The sequence below is a fragment of the Clarias gariepinus genome, chromosome 20 (genome assembly GCF_024256425.1).
Source record: "Clarias gariepinus isolate MV-2021 ecotype Netherlands chromosome 20, CGAR_prim_01v2, whole genome shotgun sequence".
Lineage (NCBI taxonomy): Eukaryota > Metazoa > Chordata > Actinopteri > Siluriformes > Clariidae > Clarias > Clarias gariepinus.
The window spans coordinates 26,393,690-26,417,270 of NC_071119.1; the positions used below are offsets into that span (position 1 = coordinate 26,393,690).

Below are 23,581 nucleotides of genomic sequence, written 5' to 3' on the forward strand. Positions count from 1 at the left end.
TTATATATGAAAGTCCACACTAAAACACAAAAAATTATATTAGTCTCCTAATTATATTCCACAAAGAAATAGTTTACAAATAAAAATCACTTGTAAAATTTGTAAATTTTACCCAATAAAGAAAATACAGTCCAAGCATGAAGTCTTGCATCTTTTACACAAAACCTGTGTTAGGTACAAATTATGCACAGATTTAACTGGCCTACACAATGCCACAAGATACATGTTTCTAATTTTAACATGTTTTTAATAACCAAATTATTCACTAGATTTTAGATAAAATCAAAAGAAACATTCAAAGTTTTAATCAAAAGTAACACACTATTAAAATTCCTGTGGATTTTTACTCCAAAAAACTTTAAATCTGGTGGTCGATCTCTTAACCTGTAAGATTCTCATTAACATGACTCCCATCCGAGACATGCTTCACTACTCATAACCACAGACTTCACATCAAATGAGCAGATGGACGAGCAGCAGACCTTTAATCTTTAAGCCGAGTCTAAAACGGAAAGAGAAAAAGTGCCAGACAAGTTAATAAACACACAGTGTTTCACTTCATGACAGAGTAAAATGTCTTAAAATTAAAATCAAAACTTTTTTTCACATATTTTTATGTTACATAAAAAAATCCCAAAGCATACACTGTACACAGCAATACATACACAGCTTCTTGTTGATTAAAAGTTCTTTTGAACCCTTTACAAGTTTAATGCGTTTATTTTGTATATTTTTAATTGTAGGAAATATTTTCTAGTACAGTTTTGATTCTATAGTTATTTTTATTAGGGGGGTCAGGGGTAGCTCAGTGGTTAAGGCATTGGACTACGGTTCGGAAGATCCCAGGTTCAAACCCCACAACCACCAAGTTGCCACTGTTGGGCCCTTGAGCAAGGCCCTTAACCCTCAACTGCTCAGATGTGTAATGAGTAAGTCGCTCTGGAAAAGAGCATCTGCCAAATGCCTAAATGTAAATGTTATTAGAAAACTAAAATTAGGTTTCCTTTAGAGAGCACTTATATTGCAAAATTTACAATTTATTTTTTCCTAGACACTCAAAAAGCTCCCCATGTGCAGTACAAATAAGAAAAAGTGAGAACATTTTGTATTGGCCAGGGCGTAAACAAGCCAATTTGATTTTACTTTCACTATGACCTTATATAAGAAGAGAAACTTCCCAGCTTGTTGCTCAGCTCAGTTCAGCTGTTGTCTTCAGTAGTACAGATGGAGTCAGGCAATGTTCACTCTGTTACTGTTACTTTTAAGTTTTGTTTTTATGTATCTGTTATTTACTTGAACAGTTTTGCCTGTTGATACTTTAAATCCTTTGATCTCTCTATCGAGCTACACATGTCGCTCCTGAGCTGCCAGTCATCCAGACCCCTCTGCCCTCTAGACCTGTCTGACTCGTCCTGGTGTCCCGCCTCTGGTTGGAGATCTCATCACATGGATGCCCCGTGTGGTTTGTTTGGGATGTGTGTGGTGACTGGGGACGGTTCCACTATACCATGAAGACGGGCCTGAACTCGGCTGATGCAGACAGCTGTTTTATAAGGACTTGTGACATCTGATAGTTCCAATTCGTTCAGACATTTAAAGTTCAATACTTTTGATATTTGCTTATCAAAAGTATATATATATATATATACTTATACTTTTAAACCTCTACTGTACATTTACTCAAGCAATATTTTATCTGGAATGTCTGTTTTTTTTTTTTTTTTACTAAAGTAGCTCATAGACAATAAAACAGCGCATTAGGAAGAGGAGTGGAGGAGGAGAGAGCTTGAGCTTTGTATTTCATCTGGAGCACTAACACGCTCACACACACACACACACACACACACACACACACACACACACTGGAGCATTAACTGTCTGGGCATAAACACACAGAACCGAATCTCATTCCTGACATTAAATCAGTATTTGATTCTATTAAAAGCAAAGTATATTTGTTTGTTTGTTTGTTTGTTTGTTTGTTTGTTTTTACTAAAAAAATACAGTGACACAAGAGGATGACATAAGACATAAAAGTAATCATTAAATGCAGAAAAATTTACAGTAGCTATTTACAAATAAAAAAACATTAAAAGTTTTTTTTTTTTTTTTTTTTTTAAAAAGCTTTATTTTTTGTTTATTTATTTATGTTTTTTTTTTTTGTTTTGGCCTTGTTTTTGTTTTTTCCCCAATGTAAATTTCCTCCATGGGGTAACCTGCAGCAATCTGATGTTAGTGAAATGATTGCATCTGTCACTTTGATAATGGGATTGGAAAGGATTTACAATTTTACCTTAAGTGGATTTTTTTTGCCAAACATATCATTAACTTTAAGCTCTTCACTTAAATAAAACGGCTTCTACCTTGAAATGAAATGAACCGCTTTGAAAAGATTAACCACACAAAAGTCTACAGAATTTGAGAAAGTGCTCGGTGATGCGCTGCTTTTTTATTGTTGTTGTTTTTGAAGAACTGCACAGCAAGCACAAATCCTTTGTAATTTACTTAGAATTTTCTCCATGTAATTATATCTAATGGCTCGCAATTTTGACTCACTTTGGGAAAGTACGCTTCTCTTCGCTCTTTGCTGAGATGTGATTGGCTCATTTCCAGAGCTATTTTAATATATATTCCACATGTGCCGTGGGTTGAGGTGCTCAACTTCTCCACGTCTTAGCGCATACTCAGCGTTCTGGATCAGTCAGGTAAAATGATGGTATGTTTTCATTTAAAATTCCACTTTAAGTTAGATGGTAGGGAACTGAAAGCTGTATGTTACCTGAATAGACAGAATGAATTGGGTCTAGGAATTTTAAATAAATAAATAAATAAAAAGTATGTTTATTTTTCCAGATTAAGATGAAGCCTGTGATGTTCTTGATGTGTTTAGTGGCTCAGTCACTAACAGCCCCTGTGAGTAACTCTTTAACTTTAACTATCTGTATTATTCATTTTTTAGCTAGTATTTCAAAGTTACTAGCCCATTCTAACTTATTATTAATTCCTGGGTACTTTTATTGAAAATTTCAACCTGTTTATTTATTTTCAAAATTTCCTTCATTTATTTTTTTCTGTTTATTTAATGACATTTTTGTAAAAAAAAAAAAAAAAAAAAAAGATTTGAGTCTTATTTTAAATAAAAAAGTTTATTATAATAATTTAAGTTTAATATATAAATAAGTTTGTTTATTTGTTTGTTTAGTTTTGGTTTTGTTCTGTAACCATTTGGAATGTGGGCTGATGAGTCCAGATTTATTCGGTTCCAGAGTGCATCAGGGTAAAAAGCGAGGCATATGAAGTGATGCACCCATCATGCCTTGTTCCTACAGTGCCTTTTGTTGGGCAGGTCAAAGCTCAGCAATTTTATATGCTCAAGAAAATGAGATCAGCTGAATGACCAGGTTTTCCCATAAAAGGATTTTTTCTTCCCCGATAGCATGGGGTTATTCTAAGATGACAATACCAGGGTTCATCAGGGTCAAAGTGGTGAAAGAGTGGTTCAGGAACCATGAGACACCAGTTTTACACATGGATTGACCACAACAGGCTCCAGACCTTGACTCCTTTGATGTGCTGGAAAATGCTTTACCACCATCAGAGATCTTGGAGAAAAAGGAATGCAACTCCGGTATTAAATAAGTGTTAAGCTAATTAAAATGATGTCATGAACTTGAATGCATAAGCTTTCTGAGATAACGCCATGGTTGTAATCAAAGCATAAAGTGGTCCAATCGAATATTATAAATTTTAGAGGAATTAGAGCAAATGTATTTTATTTTTATTTATTTTTAAGGGGGGGGGGGGGGGTGTCAGTGCATTTTATTGTGTTATATATTTTAATTCTTTTTTTTTTGCCCCGCACTTTCTTTATTGTTTTTAAATAATTTGGAACTTAAAACATTTGTCATGTATATTCTTTGCTTTGTAGGTACCTGAAAGTGATAGCAATGAGGTAAGTTTTATTTATAGTATAAGTTAACATTATTGACTAAAAATATGGATCTTATAAATTCCAGTAGATTCAAATCCTATTTTACATTGTCATTTTTTCATTTATTTTCTTTTTTCAACTGATAAGTAAAAATAGACCCACACACATCAAAAAAGTTTATTTTTCATGTTGTACAGTTCTGATGACATAATAAAATGGGTCTAGTCACATACAGAATATGAAGGTATACAATGTTCCCCTAGCAGATAGCAGCTCAGGGATACACAACCTTCCAGCTTATGGAGCTGTACCGAATGTACAAGCTTCTGCAGCAGCAGGTCAGTGCTGATAAACTACAGTGTCTGATTACTGAATCCAATCCACAGAGACATTAAAGCCAGTCTCACCACCCCATGTACTTACTTTTTTATTTTTTTTTTTTACAGGGAATTGCAGCTCCAGCTCCACCTCAGGTCAGTAAATATAATGTAGATCCTAATACCCAACCCTATGACATTCAATTATACCCTCTCTCAAGAGGGCTCTTAATCAGGACAACTATCATACCAGCGGAATTGCTGTATAGGCCAAACAACTGATTTAAATAATAACAATAATAATAATAATAATAATAATAATTATTATTATTATTATTATTATTATTATTATTATTATTATTATTATTATTATAAAAATAATAATAACTTTAACGGGCTTGTTTAGCATCACATTTAAATTCTAGATTCTTCTTGGTCTGATGAGCTGAAGAACACATAAAATGTCCTCTTAGCAGTGATTTTATCCTGTTTGCTAAAATGTGTCCTTCTGAAATAGGAAGTCATGGTGATGGTGTGCTTCCCCACATCCAATACAGTTACAAAACGCCCATGTGTAGCTTAGAAAATGGACAGAGCAAGTTTATTTAGACCCTTTAACATCCTATTATTAATAGAGTAGCCTCAAAGACTTTTACAAGACGTTTTATGAAGCCAGAAAGCTGATTACTTACACAAATTCCACTAATGATTATACTCTGATCATCTGATCTCAGTTGGAATAGGGAATAGTGTGTGGGAAGACACATGGCTAAGAAGACACTGATGAACCATCTTTACAGCTAATGAGTTGCTCTACTAGATGAACACATGTCTTTGGGGATTGGACATGTTTGTGGCAAAAAGCATCTATTTAATCATTAAATCAGGGATGAACTGCTCAAATGAAACCACAGAATATCTCTATTTCACAGACATGTTAGTGTTATTAACACTAATGACAGGGGACCAACACTTATACACAAACACATTTCAGGAGAACATTAGTTGACACTTGTTTTTTCTTTCAGGGAGTAATTTAACAATTGCTTTTATATCCATATCCTTAGTTTAATAAACACAACCAGGTGGGTGCTGCTGCTCTGCTAAACTCTGATGAGGAGGAAGAAGAAGAAGAAGCTGAAGAAGCTGAGGGAGCTGAAGGTGCTGAAGGAGCTAAGGGAGCTGAGGGAGCTGAAGGTGCTGAAGGAGCTGAGGGAGCTGAGGGAGCTGAAGGTGCTGAAGGTGCCGAGACAGCAGCTGAGGAACCCACTCCTGATCCAACCTTCACTGACCCTGCTGCTTTGTCCATTGATAGCCCAGCTAACCCTGAAGTTTCTCTTGATTATTTTCCAGCAACAAGTGCTCCTAATGTTGAAGTAAATGTTGCAGATGGCTTTGATCCAGAGACAATAACAGAAGCTTCTCTTGCATATTTTCAATAAAGAAATACATTTAAATCATACACATTATCTTAATAAGGGCCAAAGTCATGTTCTCATATGTTGTTGTAGTGTGTTCAAGTTAGAGATGTGTAACTGTTAGTCAGAAACTGGAAGGATGCTTTTTGATCTAGTCCCTTAAATAAGGATACAGGTTTTTCTTAAGAAACATACAGTAACAGTTTGTACACATCTGATTAAGTACTTTCTATTTCCTAAAAAATAAATAAAAACTAAAAAAGATGTCTGCAATTAGTGGTATATTTAATTACAAACTTGACTTTGGCGAATGTTCCAGAAGGCTGGATTAGGTTGAAGCTACTGTAGTTCTCTACTCTGCAGTGTAAAAAAAAATTCTAATTTTACAGAAAATACCTTTAAAATTTAAATGTAGTTTTTTTTTTTAACTACATACAAATTTGTAAAATTACAGACATTATCTGTAAATTATTAAGTCGACTGTTATTTTAAGTATTATTTTAATCCTAAAAAATATTTCTTTTCACATTTAACAGTAAAAATACCATACTATTTTTACTGTTTTTTCTGTTTCTGTAAATTATGTACAACCTTATGTAAAATTACAATAGTAAATTGTAATTAAATATAAAACTCATTAGATAAAGGTTAATGTCCGTACTAAAAATTTAATGTTTTTTTTTAATTTTAAGATAAATCATATTAGTTTACTTCGACACTTTGACATTTAAGTACTAGGTGCAGGTTTAGCAATTTTTCATGACTTTAAAAAAATGTATCCACAGGAAGTGGAACAGATAAGGCAGCAGAAGTCCCACACTTACATGTAGTCTATAGTATCTGCTTCATGCCTTCAATGAATGTAAAGATAATGTAGGAGACCGATACGCTGTAAACGCCACAAATATTATTTGTTTTAATGACACTTGTACTGAAAAATCACCATAGCAATGTAGCCATGAGCTTACTTAATATCTGCATGTTCTAACACAAGGATAATGTATTGGCTACGTAGCTGTTTTAAAGCAGTGCAGGTTGTGGGTTTTTTTCTGTTGATTGAGTTTCAGTCTTCATTCTGGTGATTGCAATGAAACCTTTTCAGCATTTAACTGTTACTGAGTAAAGCTGGGGGTGAGACGTCAGGGGAGTTACATTTTGATATTTTGCTTGTATGAGGGGAACCATGGTGTTATTTTTGTGCCAAAAACCTTAGCAGAAACTCCACGCGCTCCCTGGGTCAACTGTTACAGCCAATCAAAAGCTGGAGGAGGGAACATTCAAATACTAATCTTATTTCTGATTGGCTGATTAGCAGCTGGAGGCGGGGATATTCTAATTACAGCTTAATGACCGGAGCATTTAAATAAGCGTGCGAGTGAGGGCGGGACCTGGCACGAAATACTCCTTAGTTTATTGCACCCTATATTCATGTAAATATTTTTACATATAAAATACAGTATATAAATTGACACATGTTGTTCAAATTCCATAGAGATCATCAATATATATATATATACACTGTATGTTTGTTGAAAACCTCCACGTACCTGTATATGTATATGTAGCTGCCTGCTTCTGTGTGATATGTACATTAACATTTCCCAACTCTGATTACTGCCAGTGATAATGAAACTTGCTTACATTATTAGATCAAACATTGAAATGTGGGAAAAGAGCCATCCAGTAATGAGACAAGTCCTTCACTAGTAAGTATGGAGTGCAATTTAAGACAACTTTGAATCTTTTCATGATGATTTAAAAGTTAACTCCTTCAACCTTGGATCATTTTGAGTCCATACAGAATCCTTTCTGTATTGTCTTACTTATAACGTTTATGAGCCTGCTAGTGAAAATAGGTTGTTGCACTTGCTTGTCCTGTTGGATTAAATTGCATAGCACTTTTGTGAATGCTGGTTGTAGCGTTCAAAATTGATACCGGACTGATTATGATTATGTGCTCTCATACAAAAAAAAAAAAAAAAAAAAAAAACACGGCCCAGGTTAAAATGTTTTTGAGTTTCCTTTTTAACATATCTAGTATTACATATGATTTTGAGTACTTTGTTTATATTTTTCTCGGGCAACAGAGAAAAACTTTCTCTCTTCCAATCCACCCTAATGTACCAAGGATCCAGTTGTATTCCGCCTGTTTGGGAGAGGATCTTTCTTGGATACACTGGACTGTCCATTTTGCCATTTTTATATGTTTTAAATTTTACTTACTTTACTAAGAAATTAGGATTCTGAACTAAAAGGTAAAGTTATTTGTTTGCATACATTATAAGAACTATGACGTTTTTAAAAAATTTAACACATTGTACTTTATTTGCAATGAAGTTTCCAGTCCAATTTAAGATAAGATAAGATACGATAAGATAAGATAAGATAAGATTTATTAGTCCCACAAGTGGAATCTTTTTTTTGCCAAGGCAGCAAGTGGACAGTACAAAAGTTAAAAATTAAGAAACAACAGAATAAAGTAAAATAAAATAGAAAACTAACAGTAAAAATGTATATTATACAATCTGGCCATAGAATATGGATATCTGTGTAGTAAATTTTTTTTTAGATAAATATATATTTAGACTATATGTAAGCAAAAGTTGACTAAGTAATATGTCTGTACCCAATGAGTATATGTACTGTATACATACAGAGAGTGAGTGAATGCTTTAAATTGCACTTTGCCCAGTTATGGTGGTTCCCCAAGACGGAAAGAATAATTGTGCGTTCCACCATAGTATTGCACATGACTAGAGATATCGCACATAACTATAAAAAATTTAACATGTTCTGTCATAATATTGCACATAACTACCACGGTGTATTTAATGTGTATGTTTGTTCGTTTGTGCATTTGCTTGTGCGTATGTGGTCAGAGACTAAGTTGAACAGTCTGACAGCAGTTGGCAAGAAAGACTTACGGAATCTCCCCGTCCCACATCGCGGTTGCAGCAGCCCGCCACTGAAGGAGCTGCTCAGTGCTGTCAAATACTCCTGCATGGGGTGGGAGATGTTATTCAACAGGGACGACAGCTTAGCCACCATTCTCCTGTCACTCACCACCTCCACTGGGACCTGAGCCTCTGCAGCAGGTACAGTCTGCTCTGCCCTTTTTTGTAGAGTGCATTTGAGTCGAGTCCAGTTTATTGTTCAGGTGAACACCAAGGTACCTATAACTCTCCATAGACTCAATGACCATGCCTTGGATGTTCAGTGGTTGTAGAGGAGGATGTTTGTTCCTGCGGAAGTCTACCACCAGCCCTTTGGTTTTTCCAGTGTTGATCTGGAGGTAGTTCCTTTGGCACCAGTCCACAAAGTTCTTGTTAAGTTCCCTGTACTCCGTGTCATCCCCGTCAGTGATGAGGCCGACTATTGCAGAGTCATCGGAGAACTTCTGCAGGAAGCAGTTGGTGGAGTTGTGAGTGAAGTATGCAGTGTATATGGTGAAGTGGACCGGAGCCAGAAGCATTCCCTGTGGGGCCCCCGTACTGCAAACCACCCTGTCCGACACACAGCCCTGAGTTCTCACGTACTGTAGTGAGGTAGTCCAGTATCCATGTTGTGAGGTGACAATTCACTCCTGTGTAATCCAGCTTGTCTCTTAGGATTGTGGGAAGGATGGTGTTGAAGGCACTGGAGAAATTAAAGAACATGATTCTCACAGTGCTCCCAGCAGTCTCCAGGTGAAAGAGGAAACGATGGAGGTGAATGATGGCATCCTCTACTCCCGTGCCAGGCTGGTAAGCAAACTGAATTGGGTCCAGTGATGAGCTCACCAGGGGCTGAAACTGAGCCAAGACCAGCCGCTCCAGGGTCTTCATCAAGTGGGATGTCAGAGCCACCGCCCTGTAGCTGTTTAGGTGGGGTTTTCAGAACTATGACCACACAAGAGGTTTTCCAGAGCTGTGGAACTCTCCCTAGCTTTAGGCTCATGTTGAAAATGAGCTCCATCACCCCACACAGTTGATCTGCGCAGGAGCTAATGAGTTGTTATCCAACAGGGCTGATTCCGTCTGGACCTGCAGCCTTCCTGGCTTTGAACTTTCTAAGTTCCCTCATGATCTGAATATTTGAGAGAGACAGACTTGGATGTGTACTGGATACTGTGGTTGGGGGTGGGGAAAAGATAGCAGGATGTGTAGAGGAGGTGTAAAGTGCACTTTGGGTCAGAGGTGGAACAGCAGCAGTGGGGGAGGGGTTGTCTGCAGCCAATGTTGAAGACATCCTGGAAGAATTAAACCTGTTTTAATTAAAGTGATTCAGTTCATTTGCCCACCCCACATCCCCCATGGGCAGAGCGTTTTGATCATTGTGGCCTGAGATGGTTCTAAGGCCTCTCCAGAATTCACTAACATTGTTCCTCTGGAGCTGGTTTTCCATCTTCTGCCTACAGTATACCTGTCTTTTCTATTCCTGATCAGTCCTTTGAGCTCTATCTGCGCCCTTTTCAGCTCTTCCTTGTCTCCAGATTTGAAGGCCCTCCTCTTCTGCTTGAGGACAGCTTTTATTTCTGGTGTAATCCATGGTTTGTTGTTTGAGAAGCACCGCACAGTCCTTTTGGGTACGGTGTTATCCTCACAGAAGTTAATGTAGTCTGTCACGCAGGTGACCATGTGTGTTCATAGGAATCTATGAAAAAAAATTGTAAAATAACAGTTTTTTTTTGTTGTTGTTGCTTTATTTGAAAGTGTTTTGATCTTAAATTTAGGAAATATCTGTAAAATAAGTGTTTCCTTGCTAATTGTCTAATGCTTTTGCTTTATTGAAGGTGTTTGATTGTAATAATTTTGGGGGAAAAAAACATAAAAATAAAAACATTTTGCTGCTACACATCTAGTGCTGTTTTAATAAGGGTGCTTTATTAAAGATCTTTAACCATACATTTAGCAAAAATTGGTAAATTAGGAGTGTTTCCCTGCTGAACTTCTAGTGCTATTGCTTTAATCAAAGTGTTTAAGTGTATAAATTTAGAAAAAATCTGTAAAAAATTAAATAACAATTTCAGTAAACTTAATGTTTTTGCACATAATATGGCAAAATTATGAGAGTATTTTACTTTATTTAAATTTAAAGAGGTTTTGAATTTTATGGTTTTTGATTGGCAGCCATGGTTTGACCATCTTTTACGATTTAATTTTTTACAGTGTGTATGTTTTACTGTTATTGGCTGTTAAGCTAACTACAGTAGCTTTCTACAACCAGATTAGACTGGATACCTAAGAACGTAGAACTCAGAATTCTCTATGGTAAGTTGCGTAATCCATGTTTCTCACGAATTAATTATTTGAGTCACTAAACTAGTTTAATTTTTATCTTCTCTGGGAAACACCATTTTAGAATAATAATGACTTTGTTAACACTGTGCAGTAACTCTGTACTTGGACTTGCTGTAGAAATGATGGATAGAACTGTTAACAGGAGGGGCAGCTTGCTTTAATAGGATCAGAGAGATCTGCAGACTCAGCAAGTTTCTTAGCTTGGGGTAAACCATGCACGGCTTTTCCTTATTCACACAGATAGATAAAACAAATGTAGCACACGTTTTACCGGGAGTAAACACTCTGGAATTAATGGAGAAAAAAATAAGATAATTCTGGAGGATCAGATATGCAGGTACTGTAGTGGTTTCCAAGATTGTAGCTGCTCCAAAAACAGATTTAAATCTAGAAATCTGTATTTAAATTCAAAAAGCAAAAAACGTATATTTTTTTCAGTTGTCATACAGTTATTGACACTGACAACATGTACACTCTCAGCAGTAGAAAGAGTGAGAGAGTGAGAGAGAGAGAGAGAGAGAGAGATGCCGACTTTGCAACTGTCACTTCATCCTCTTAGCAATCACGCAATCCTTTTCAGGGTCAAGAAACTCGACCAGCACCTTCACTCAAAAAGGACAAACACCCCCAGTGCACATGATACCTACAGCTATATGGATGAATATGAATCTACAAACATCAGCTATGTCATGTTGAGATCATAAACTTGGTAAGTTAAAACTGCAATTTAAAAAAAAAATTTGTTTGTTTGTTGATTAATTTTCTAGAACAGCAGGTTTGACAGTAGTGCAGCAGCAAATTGCTGTGATATTATAAATCAACATGTTGTTTTTTTCGGTAGTTTTTCAGAGAAATATACCGTACATGCTCCACATAGACAGATTAACTTCATGCAGAATGTTGTGTTCTAAGAGGAATAAAATATTTGGGGTGCTGTTCAGTGTAGATCTTTGTTTGTTTGTTTGTTTGTTTAAAAATTGCTTTTAAGAAAACACACTGAAAAATTGTGTCTATCAGCATACAATATTTTAATTAAGGGCAGAATTTCTACTCAAGTAAAATATAAGTTAAACATAAATAAACAGTGGTAAATAATATAATAGTAAATATAAGTTATTATTTTGTATACAAACCCATCACACATGTAGAATATAGGATACAGCATAATACGTATATTAATGTAAAATATAAGATAATGATCATTAGGAAATTTGGCTGAAACATAAAGTTTTAATTCCTGTTGTAAAATTTTCCAAATATTTGTTTTTTGTGTGTAAGTTGACAGATAAAGAAGGTGAAAATAATACAAAGCACCATGATGATCGTGACTACTTCAGGAATCTCAGTTCCTCCCCGAATGGCTCCAGACAACGACAGCGAGGAAGATCCTTCTCCCGTTCCACACTATAACTTCAACAACAGCAACAACAATAAAGAGTACATATCCTGTATACACACAAACACAAATTTAATTCATTACTTATATCTATATGATCATTCTTTTTGTTTTGTTTAGACAAGAAAAAAGGAAGAAAGTAAAAAAGGATAAAAACGAGTAAGTATACTTACAGTACGATAAGATAAAATTGCATCTAGCGTGGCCAGTTTAAAATTGTAAAATGTTGGTACATTCATTAGGAAAAAAGAAAAGAAAGAAAGGAAAAAAAAGAAGGAGAAGGAGCAGGAAAATGAAAAAGAAAAGGAGAAAGAAAAAGAGAAGGACAAGGAGAAGGAGAAAAAAGATGTGTAAGTGGTCAACAAATCAAAATTCTGATTTTTTTGTTTTATATTTGCATCGTGTTTAGCTCTTGTTCACATCATGAGTGTTTCTTGATTGTGTCCTCATTAAAGGCCGAAAGAGGTGTTTGTGATTAACCCAGCCAGTAACCTGTATTACCAGTGGCTCCTTCTCATCACTTTGCCTGTCATGTACAACTGGACCATGATCATTGCAAGGTAAGTAAGGCTCAGGGGAAATATTTAATCAGCATGATAATCAAGAAGGCATAAAGAAAATTAGCATTAAGTACATGATCAGTGTGCAGATGTGGTATAAATATGGTGGGTGTCTGCTTTATCTGTCAATCAAATCTTTGTTGCTTACAACTCAAGATTTGTCTTCAGGTTTAATTAAAAATCCTACAAAAAATACTACTTTCAAATCCACTCTGACAATAACGTAGAGTTAACATTGGCCCATGATACACACCTTCCTCACACATTCACCGAGTTCAGACAAACATCACTGAGTAGTCTGACTTATTCTGTGTAATTCTGGAATAGCAGTAGTGGCAACATTTTCTCTGAGATTTCACAAATCATGTCATCGAATTAATCCATCTCATCTTGGCATGGTCATTACTGGCCTCTTCCGGACCTAGGGCGATCAGCAGTGGAACCAGTTGTTTAGAATCTGTCCCAGTGGCCTGCAAATGGTATTCCTGGCAACTACAAACCATCTGGTGATGTCTGCTTGTGTTGCACAAAGTTGAAGCATTCTGAAGGCCCTCTCTTCTTCTAGCACTGTCTAAACGGGGCGTGATAGTGTGGAGACAAAATGCACAATCAGAATGTTTTCCTTACTTTTGAGTTTGAGACGAGTCATCTGGACATCACGTGGAAAATCTCAAGCACATGCACAGCTCAAATTGAGAAGATGTAAGTTAGGTCAACCATGATTAAGTAGCATTCTACTGAGCATGACTGTAATTTTGCTTTACTAGGCAAATCTAATTATGAATAATATTTTAGGTTTTTGTAACAGTACACATTTTTGCATCATTTGTAAGAGTGATGTTTCTTAGTTGGCATTGTAAACACTACACTGTAAAAAAAATGTGCATAAATCTTACAGTAAAATACTGTTTAAATGCTACAGGATAAAACTGTTTTTAACAAACCTTACGATAACAAATTCAAATCAAATTCAAATTTTATTTGTCACATAGTCATACACAGTAGGATATGCAGTGAAATAATTAGACAACTGCTTGTGACCTTAAAACCATAATATGTACAGTAAAAAACTGTAATTAGTTTTACAGAGTTAAAATTTACCAGTTAAAACATATAAAAATATGCTTTATTGCAGTAAAATTTATGATACACTGTATTTACGATAAAAAGGAAAACATCACAACATTTGTCTTGGTCAATTCAAGCTTTACAGATATGACATCATGCATTATGGATGTAACATAAACTCTCAGAGAAAGTACTGGTTACTAATATACTGAACCATCATTATATTTTACTAAACCCTTGTTGATAGAGTTTAAAAATCAGAATAATATCTGTCTAGCATTTTTTAAAATAGAAAAAGTAAAGGCTATGATGATTAGGAAATTTAAAACACACACACACACATATATATATATATATATATATATATATATATATATATATACATATTTTTTTTTTATTTTTTTTTTTTTATTTATTTATTTTTTTTATCATGTTTATGTAAAATACCCCTTTGGAAGATTACAATAACATCATGTAGGAATATAAAGCAGGATACAAGTGTAACTTGTTCTTTAATAAAGAGACGTTTTAAAATAATTTGAAACAAACACAAAATACAACGAGCAACTTGCTAGAAACTAATGCCAATGATGTGTGCTACCGATAGAGTCAGTGCTAAAAACAGCAAAGAGATACACAGGATAACTACAGTGACAAAACCACTAAAGACATCAAGCCTATGACCAAATTGAAACCCAAACTCTAAATAGACAAACCAATTAAACTAAACAAGGTGCAGGTGATTACACTTAACATCATATGAGGAACAAAGGAAACTGGGAACTGAAGTCTGGAACAAACATAAACATAAAAGTCCTATTGAACACAAATTTCAAAAGAAATACAAAGACAGAAACAAATATGGGGAACCGCATGACACCTAAACAAAGCATATGATTAATAAAGCTATTTCTAGACATTTTCCTCATTTTGCTTTAAATATTTTTTATTGTATTTGTTTTTTTAAAAACATTGAACATTGAAAAAAAAAACACTAAATTATCTGGCAATTGCATAGGACAATTTGGAGCTTGATATGTTTGAAACCATCTAAAATAAGCTGAACAATCATATACTCACTCTCTGATCATCTATACCGCTTTGTCCTATATTCAGTGTCGTAGGGAGCCTGAAGCCTATCCAGGAGACTGGAGACACAAGGCAGGATAAACCCTGGGTGTCTCCTGGATAGGGTGGCAATCCATGTCAGGGCACACACACTCATTCCACAACACTGGCAATTTGGAAACACCAATTAGCCTAATCTGCATGTTTTTGGACTGTGCGAGGAAACCAGAGTACCTGAAAGAAACTCACCAAGCACTGGGAGAACATGCAAACTCCATGCATACAGAGATGGGAATCGAGTCTGGCCCGAGTATAACAACAATCTTGTATTTGATAATATTCTAATCATACTAATCTCTTTTGCGTTGTTTGTTGAGTTTTAAGTTTGAGTTTTAAGGATTCGTGTTGTATACAAAGAATGTGCAACTTTTGTTACCTGAAAGCAAAAACATTGCAATAATCCATCTTCCATTAATCCAGAGCCTGCTTTGAAGAACTGCAGCATGAATATCTGTTCACTTGGTTCTTTTTTGACTACATCTCTGATCTCCTTTACCTGGCAGACATGGCCTTTAGAACAAGGACTGGTGAGAACTTTTGTTTAAACACACTATATTTGATAAAGATATTTTTTTTCATGTACAGAATAGAATAGACTGAAGATGTTTTTTTTCCCTCATACAGGCTACCTTGAGCAGGGTTTGCTTGTTAAAGATCAGAAACTTCTCATCAAGCACTACAAGGACAGCACTCAGTTTCGGCTAGATGTCATCTCAATGATACCTACCGATGTGCTGTATTTCATCCTTGGACTGGACTACCCCGAGATCCGCATCAACAAGCTGCTACGCATCAACCGCATGTTTGAATTCTTTGACCGCTCACAGACCATGACCAACTATCCCAACATTTTCCGCATCTGCACCTTGGTCATGTATATCATCATTATCATTCACTGGAATGCCTGCCTCTACTTTTCCTTTTCTAAAGCTATTGGTTTTGGTTCAGATCCCTGGGTCTACCCAGCACTCACTGAGCCTGAGTTTGGGGACTTGTTAAGAAAGTACTCTTTCAGCCTTTACTGGTCCACACTGACTCTCACCACCATTGGGGAAACACCATCTCCTGAGCTTGACTCTGAGTTTCTCTTTCATGTTGTAGACTTTCTGGTTGGTGTCCTAATCTTTGCTACTATTGTTGGAAATATTGCCACAATGATCTCCAACATGAATGCGGCCCAAGCCCAATTTCAGGCACGGATAGACAGCATCAAGCAGTACATGCAAGTGCGGCATGTCAGCAAGGATCTGGAAAAGCGAGTCATCAAGTGGTTTGACTATTTGTGGACAAATAAGAAAGCACAGGATGAAAGGGAAGTACTTCGGTACCTGCCGGACAAGCTGCGAGCAGAGATTGGTATGAACGTTCACCTAGATACATTGAAGAAGGTGAGGATCTTTGCAGACTGTGAAGCAGGTCTGCTAATTGAGCTCATTCTTAAATTAAGACCTCAAGTGTTTAGCCCTGGTGATTATATCTGCCGCAAGGGTGATATTGGCCGGGAGATGTACATCATCAAGGAGGGAAAACTGGCCGTGGTGGCTGATGATGGTGTCACACAGTTTTGTGTTCTGGGTGATGGAAGCTATTTTGGGGAGATCAGCATCCTGAACATCAAAGGCAGCAAAGCAGGAAACCGCAGGACGGCTAACATCCGCAGCATTGGATACTCAGACATCTTCTGCTTGTCCAAAGATGACTTAATGGAAGCACTGACTGAGTACCCTGATGCCAAAAACATGCTGGAGGAAAAGGGGAGGCAGATCCTTATGAAAGATGGCTTAATTGAAACAGACCCAGCGAACCTGAAGCCGGATCAGAAGGACCTTGAGGACAGAGTGAACCGAATTTACAACACCATGGTGCTGATGCAGGCCAAGATAAAGAAACTGCTAGCAGATTATGAGGAAACTGAGAAACAGCTGAAAGAGCGCATTGTTCAGATAGAACGCTATACTGGGGAGGATGTGGAAGAGGATGAAGATGGAGAGAAGGAAGTGAAAGAAGAGGCTTCACCAGAGAAAGTCAAGGAGGAGAAAAAAGAGGGGGATGAGTAGTAAAGAGGTCTAAGGTCTTAAGGTCTTTTTTTTCCCTGATTTCCTAATTTAGTCATGTCCAATTCCTCCTCATCACCAGGGGGCTCCCACATTAAGGCTACTACTACCACTCAGTCAGTAGGGTCAAAGACTGTCACGTGTTTGCTCCAAACCACATGACGCCAGCCAACCGCATTTTTTCAAACTGCTCGCTCATGCACCATTGGGGGCAGTGTAACACACTTCAGCATAAAGACAGCTCTATTTGCTCCTTCCACTTGCCGTGATTATTGTAATAGCACTAAGTACCTCTTATCTCTTCCCGCTGAGAGAGCTCGGCCAATCAGCTCTCCCTAGACCCCCAGCTGCGAGAGGTTACAGCATCACCCGAGAAGTGAACTCGCAATCTCTGGATGATAGGGCGAGCAATTTACCACTGCGCCACTCGGAGGCCATGAGTTTAAGTTCTTTATTATCTTAAGCCAAAATTTTGTCTATCAAAAAGAGTTTCAAGTAGAAATCTGTTATAATGATACAGTATCCCATCAAACCCTAAAGGAACACATGAAGAACATTTGCTAAGAATGTAATAATGCAAAAGGGTCATTCAAGTCAAATTGAATTGTGCAGGTTTTGATGGTACAGAAATACAGACCATACAGTAGTTGTAGATTGTAGAACGTCTTGGGTTACTTTGCTGTAAACCTGTTTCCTTGAAAAAGCGGGAACAAGATGCTGTGTGAAAACTCTATGGGGAACATATTTTTGTGTTACCGGTTGTGAAGCATGTGTGTATCAAACACGCCAAACTTGTCCTGTGCCCAAAGCAGTACCTGGTGCGCTAGCTTGTTCTAGCGGCGCGAGCACAGTCCACCCTGGCGATTATGTACGAGACTACCGTAGTGTTGTACACCCGCACTAGGACATGGTAGTCTTTAAACTGCTGGAGGAAGTGTTTCAAGGCCAGAAGCTCCCTTCGGCTGGGTGGCCATCTAAGACCGCAGCCCAGCCTGTTAGCGTCTTGCCAGAAGTCAGAAGGGTGCGAAGTCCCTGGCGCGTAACTTTTATTTGCCTCCGGGGATTGGTCCTTGAGTGAAATCCCCTGGCTTTTAGCCAAAACTGAAATGATCTCATGTGCAGAAGGCCCAAAGGTATCGCTGTGGACGCAGCTGCCATGAGACCTAAAAATCTCTGAAAGAGATGAACAGTCACTTTCTGGCCTAGCTTAATTTCCTCCAGGGTGTTGAAAATAGATTCGGCACACGCAGGAAACAGCTGTGCCCGCATTGCGATCAAATCCCATGTAACACCCGAATATGTTGTGTTCTGAGCAGAGAACGAGAATGCTTTTTTTGTGGCGTTGAGTCTCAATCCTAAAGAATCAAGATGAGCTAGGACAACATGCCAATGTCAAAGCGCTAGCTTCTGAGACTGAGCCAGAATCAGCCAGTCGTCTATGTAATTCAAAATACAGATGCCCTGGAGTCGCGTTTTGTATATGTGCGGGTGACAGAGCTAAGCCAAATAGAAGGACCTGATTCTGGTAAGCTTTGCCCGCAAAAGTAAACCTCAGGAACTTACTGTGAACTCCCAATATTTATATTTAGACCACCCCCCCGTCTTTCTTGAAATGAAAAAAAAAATGACTGTAGCAGCCTGACTCTCTGACTGGCAGGGGAACATCTTCTATTATCCCTTTCCCCAGCAAAGTCTGCAATTCCAGAGTCAGCAGATTCGCCCGGTTTCACGGAAGTGGAGACCACGCTGATGTGCAACTGAATCCTGTAGTTCCCCTCTGTACAGTCCTTAGTACCCAAGGAGATATACCTGGCAGTAGCTTCAATGCTGACAGTTTTCTGGTGCCAAGTTTTGGCACTTCAGCTAGATGGGGGTAGGTGTTAAATGTTCGGCATCCTAAAACTTGTCAGGAAGTGACCGAACAACTAACATCTTGTTGGAGACAAGGCTGGAAGGTGAGATGGGGGCATCAAGGAGGAACGCACGATCCTTATCCTTGATGCCCGTGAGGCTTAGCCACGTAGATGTCTCTTCGTGGACACCATTGCAGCCATAAAGCGGCCGATAGCACGGGCAATCTGCTTGGTTGCACGGAGAGACATATCTGTGGCTCAACATAGCTACAAATGCCCTATCATCAATAGCCCCACCAGTGCTCAAGTCTTTCAGCAGGCCCCTTTGCCTGAAAGTTTTTCCCCACCAGGAAAGATGTCAGTCTACATGGCTTAGTGGGGAGTGTGGGCTTTTTCAGGGAGGATGATGTTCCAGGAGAGAAATAGCCCACAAATATCTGTTCTATCCGGGGTATCATCATATAACCCAGCGCCTTTGCATTAACAATATTTAAATAAATTGATGGCATAAAGAACACGGAATGAATAGGTCGCCATGGAGGTCGTTATATAGTCCGTCATGGAGGTCGCCAAAGAAAGGGAGAGAGAGAGCGTCGTTGAGGCCTCGCCCCCCGGCTGCCCAACAGAAACCTGTCGCCAAATTTTTAGCGCTTAGGGGAATCCGGCTTCTGCAGGCAGTCACTATCAAACTCGCCATATCGGTGAGTTAACACTTTTAAACTCACTTGCATACACACATGCTTCACAACAGGTAACACAAACAGATGTTCCCCATAGCGTTTTCACGCAGCATCGAGTGTAGCTTTTAAAAGGTAACTTCCTTTATTCTATATATAATCCCCTGCTACACTTGTGTCCTTTTCCCAGTGGTTGCTTAGCTTCTATTAATGTACTGTAGAAAGATTCCTGAGTACGCCAAAGCTATGATTTGACTACCTTTTTCACGTGTAAAACTCTGAACTCCTTTAATGACCCAACCATGTGGGAATAAATGACTTGGAGAGAGGTCAGGGCTGTACGAGGGATGGGGCAATAACTCCCAGCCAAGTTCCTGTAATGTGAAGTGGTGTTGGTGACTGATTGTGTGTACAGTTCCTACAGACAGATGCATCTTTTCCAACAACAGTGGGCTCACTTCCCACATGAAAGTACAGCCTGCTTTAAAATGTTTGTATCATTCATACATTTTACCGCAGCTAAGAGTCCCAATATACTGTACTTAAAGTATTCTGTAAATGTCAATTGCTTTTATATTTTTATTCTCCATTACAAATTTAACAAAAAGTCCTAGTTTGACTTGAACACCACTTATAATATTGTTTTGTTATGTACGATCCTCATGTGTTAAATTTTCTGTAATTCTCCAAATGCATAAATTGATGTCTGGGACGTGTAACAAACATTGAATCATTGATGGTAATAAATTGTCTTTGTTAAGAATTTCACTTGTATGTAATGTATACTGTACAGTGTTATAAAGAATGATCTCTAGCTACTTTACAATGTCAATTAGTATCACATGGTCGTGAGTGATATCAGTGATGGCATTACTTTAGAATGCATTTGTTTATGGGATTAAGGATTCTTAAGCACTTTTATTTAATAAAAGGTCTATTAATTCAGTTAAATTCAACACAAACAGAGTTACCTGAGCTCTAGATCACTACGAGCAGCGAGGCAGCTCTCATGATTCTGTTATGCATTTTTTATTTCCTATGCAACTTTTTTCTTTTGCCTGACTTTGTGCTGGAACACCCTTCACTTAGCATTGTATACAGTACACAGTCTATTCATTTCAACGTCTATCCAGCCATTAAACTGCAATTCAAATGCATAATGTTTAGAAACATTCTAAATGCTAAACACTAAAGACGATCCTATGGGCAGGGAAATCCCACATGGAGCTGTTTTTATACTGTAAAGAAACTCATTTAACATTTTTGGATTAAAGTTTTATTTACTTTTAAAGTTTTCAAACTGGAACCCAACTGTGCTTCACAGATAAACTCCCAGCCCTGAAAAGAGTTTAATTATCTCCATGATGGCATTACTTCTACACAAGAGGAGAAATGAGAATTGGAGTTATGTTACGCGTAGTGAATAAGCTCATTAGTGTTTTGGACGAATGTTTTCTTTGCAGAGGAAAACAACAAACTCATTAATGTAACTTTATTTATGCTAATGATGGTTTAGCCAGGTTTACAGGCACAGGAAATACTGAGGAGGATAATAAATGTTACTGTTAATGTAAAACCCCCTACATTCATCTATATTAATGTTCAAAATATAACTTTTTTTTTTTCAATTTGCAAACAGGAAATATAATGTCGACTCTGCAGGTGGGAATCTGCATGTGTTAGGCTCAATATTACTGCTCAGTGTTTAAGGTTTGCAGTTTACATTGCATTGTTAGAGTTTGTTCTATTGCAAACCTGACTGTGTATTAAAGCAAAACAAAAATAGTGAACAACATACAGATTTACAGAAACCATATTATAAATAAAGTTATATTTATAAAAAATATTTGTAACATTATCGGGTTTTAAAGGTTGAGAAAGTGCCAAACTACACATAAATGGATTCAAAATGTTGTTAATATGGGAAAGGTTTAATCAGTCACTTATCCTCTAAACCGATTTATCCTGAACAAAGTTGCGGGAGCCAGAGGTTCATCCCATAAGTGACCTGTTACCTATTTAAACATATTGGTTCCTAGGACTTTGTAAGAAAAATCTGCTTTGCTCAATCGTCTCATTCAATTCTGTATTTTCTTTATGGTGATCCATTTTGAGTCTATTTTTCAATATTCACTGGAAATAGTTCAATAAATAACATCATTATCATCCACATGCATGAGCAGTTAATCACCCTGCTAACCTCGACAACCCAGCTGTATGCTAAACTTAGCCTAGCTGTCCTTATAAGCTGTTCATGCTTGCTAATGATTTATTTGAAAAGTTGGGTCTCCCCCAGAGGTGTCAAGTAATGAAGTACAAATACTTTGTTACCCTACTTAAGTAGAAATTTTGGGTATCTATACTTTACTGGAGTAATTATTTTTCAGCCGACTTTTTACTTCTACTCCTTACATTTTCACGCAACTATCTGTACTCCTTACATTTTAAAAATAGCCTCGTTACTCCTATTTTATTTCAGCTTGTTATTCAAAAAACAAAAAAAAACATCCGGATAAATCGTGCCATCCGGATGGAGCGAATTTGCTTGTGGTTGGATGAGAAGTATAAACATACCATTCCGACACCCTATTGGTTGGTACGCGATCCATCGCACCTGCACATGACGTCACGTCACACACTCCAGCAAGGACGTTTGAATAAATTAGCATTTTCGGTTGATAACATTGTGATAAGTAGACGAAGATGTCTGTGATAGAGACTCAAGGAGCGAGGAGGTTGGTAGCCAGGAAGACTATTATATATATATATATATATATAGGATTAATCATTCATTCTGACAGCACTAATGTTTATTGTAGACCATACAAGGGTAATTGTTCCTAAGCCTGCCCTGGGTGCACTAATTTTCCTGTATGTTGCCCTCACAGATTCCTGCAGCTAAGCTTGGATGTACATTTACATTCCAATAAAGGTTACTGATGACACGCCTCTGAAGTTTGACTTTTTGCACCATTAAAATACTTATAGGCTCTTATATGGTTCTTTAATGTATCTGCATTGTACTAAAATGCATTCTTTTTCAATTGCCATGTACAGTATCCCAAATCACTATGGCTGTTAAAAAATACAACAGAAAAACAACAACACATTTTTCTCTTTGTTTATGAGGTGTTAGTGCAGTATATAGGCCCGTGGCACAGCCTAAGCTTTTATCCTTAATGCTTTTTCCCCCTCACGTTACTTTTACTTTGATACTTTAAGTAGTTTTGAAACCAGTACTTTTACACTTTTACTTGAGTAAAAAGCTTGAGTTGATACTTCAACTTCTAAAGAAGTCTTTTTAAACCCTAGTATCTATACTTCTACTCAAGTAATGAATGTGAATACTTTTGACACCGCTGGTCTCCATGGTTCCATTTGAGAACAATCGGAAGGTCACAGGTTCAACCTCCAGCACTACCGATCTGCTACTCCTGGGCCCTTGAGCTCGGCCATCAACCCTCAACTGCTCAGATGAATAAAGAGATAAATGTAAGTCACACTGGATAAGAAAAGAAAATCAATGTGGTGGTCAGTGTTGATACTGTGGCAGGCCTCCAGAAGGAAATCTTTAAGATAGATTAGTGGTTCGTAAGTAACAAGACAAATGTATTTATGTTTAGGAGTGTAAATGTGCTGCTGTGAAGATTTGTCACCCTAAACGCAAAGCAAACATGCAAGACCTCACAAACTGACTATCACATACTGCTTATATAGTCCATAAACAGGAAGTCATGGGCACTAAGAAGGGATAGTTAGTGCTTGGAAAAGAAGGCCCGTTGCTGGTGCAGAGGCGTCATGTCACCAGGTGATGTTACAGGTCGAGTGTTTCATCATAATGCAGTACATGATGTCATCTCAGTCTGACTGTAAAGGACTGTGCTGTTTACACCAATAAAC

The 23,581-nt window shown here is 37.4% G+C and overlaps 1 protein-coding gene and 1 long non-coding RNA gene across 3 annotated transcripts; both read left to right on the forward strand.

Annotated features, from left to right (window-relative positions):
- Window positions 1–2,661: 2,661 nt before the first annotated feature.
- On the forward strand, window positions 2,662–4,413 carry LOC128508283 (uncharacterized). Of its 2 annotated transcripts, none has more exons than XR_008355891.1 (5): window positions 2,662–2,716; window positions 2,854–2,913; window positions 3,929–3,952; window positions 4,195–4,269; window positions 4,378–4,413. It is a non-coding gene; the product is annotated as an uncharacterized LOC128508283 (long non-coding RNA). The 2 variants fall into 2 exon arrangements; XR_008355890.1 differs by having other exon boundaries at window positions 2,665–2,705.
- A 6,804-nt stretch (window positions 4,414–11,217) lies between these two features.
- On the forward strand, window positions 11,218–20,433 carry cnga1a (cyclic nucleotide gated channel subunit alpha 1a). Its single transcript, XM_053480384.1, has 8 exons — window positions 11,218–11,282; window positions 11,526–11,654; window positions 12,224–12,382; window positions 12,462–12,500; window positions 12,584–12,691; window positions 12,797–12,901; window positions 15,518–15,624; window positions 15,722–20,433. Exons 3-8 carry the CDS (start codon window positions 12,261–12,263, stop codon window positions 17,152–17,154), a joined length of 1,914 nt encoding a protein of 637 aa, XP_053336359.1. The 5' UTR covers window positions 11,218–11,282; window positions 11,526–11,654; window positions 12,224–12,260; the 3' UTR covers window positions 17,155–20,433.
- The last annotated feature ends 3,148 nt before the right edge of the window (window positions 20,434–23,581 follow it).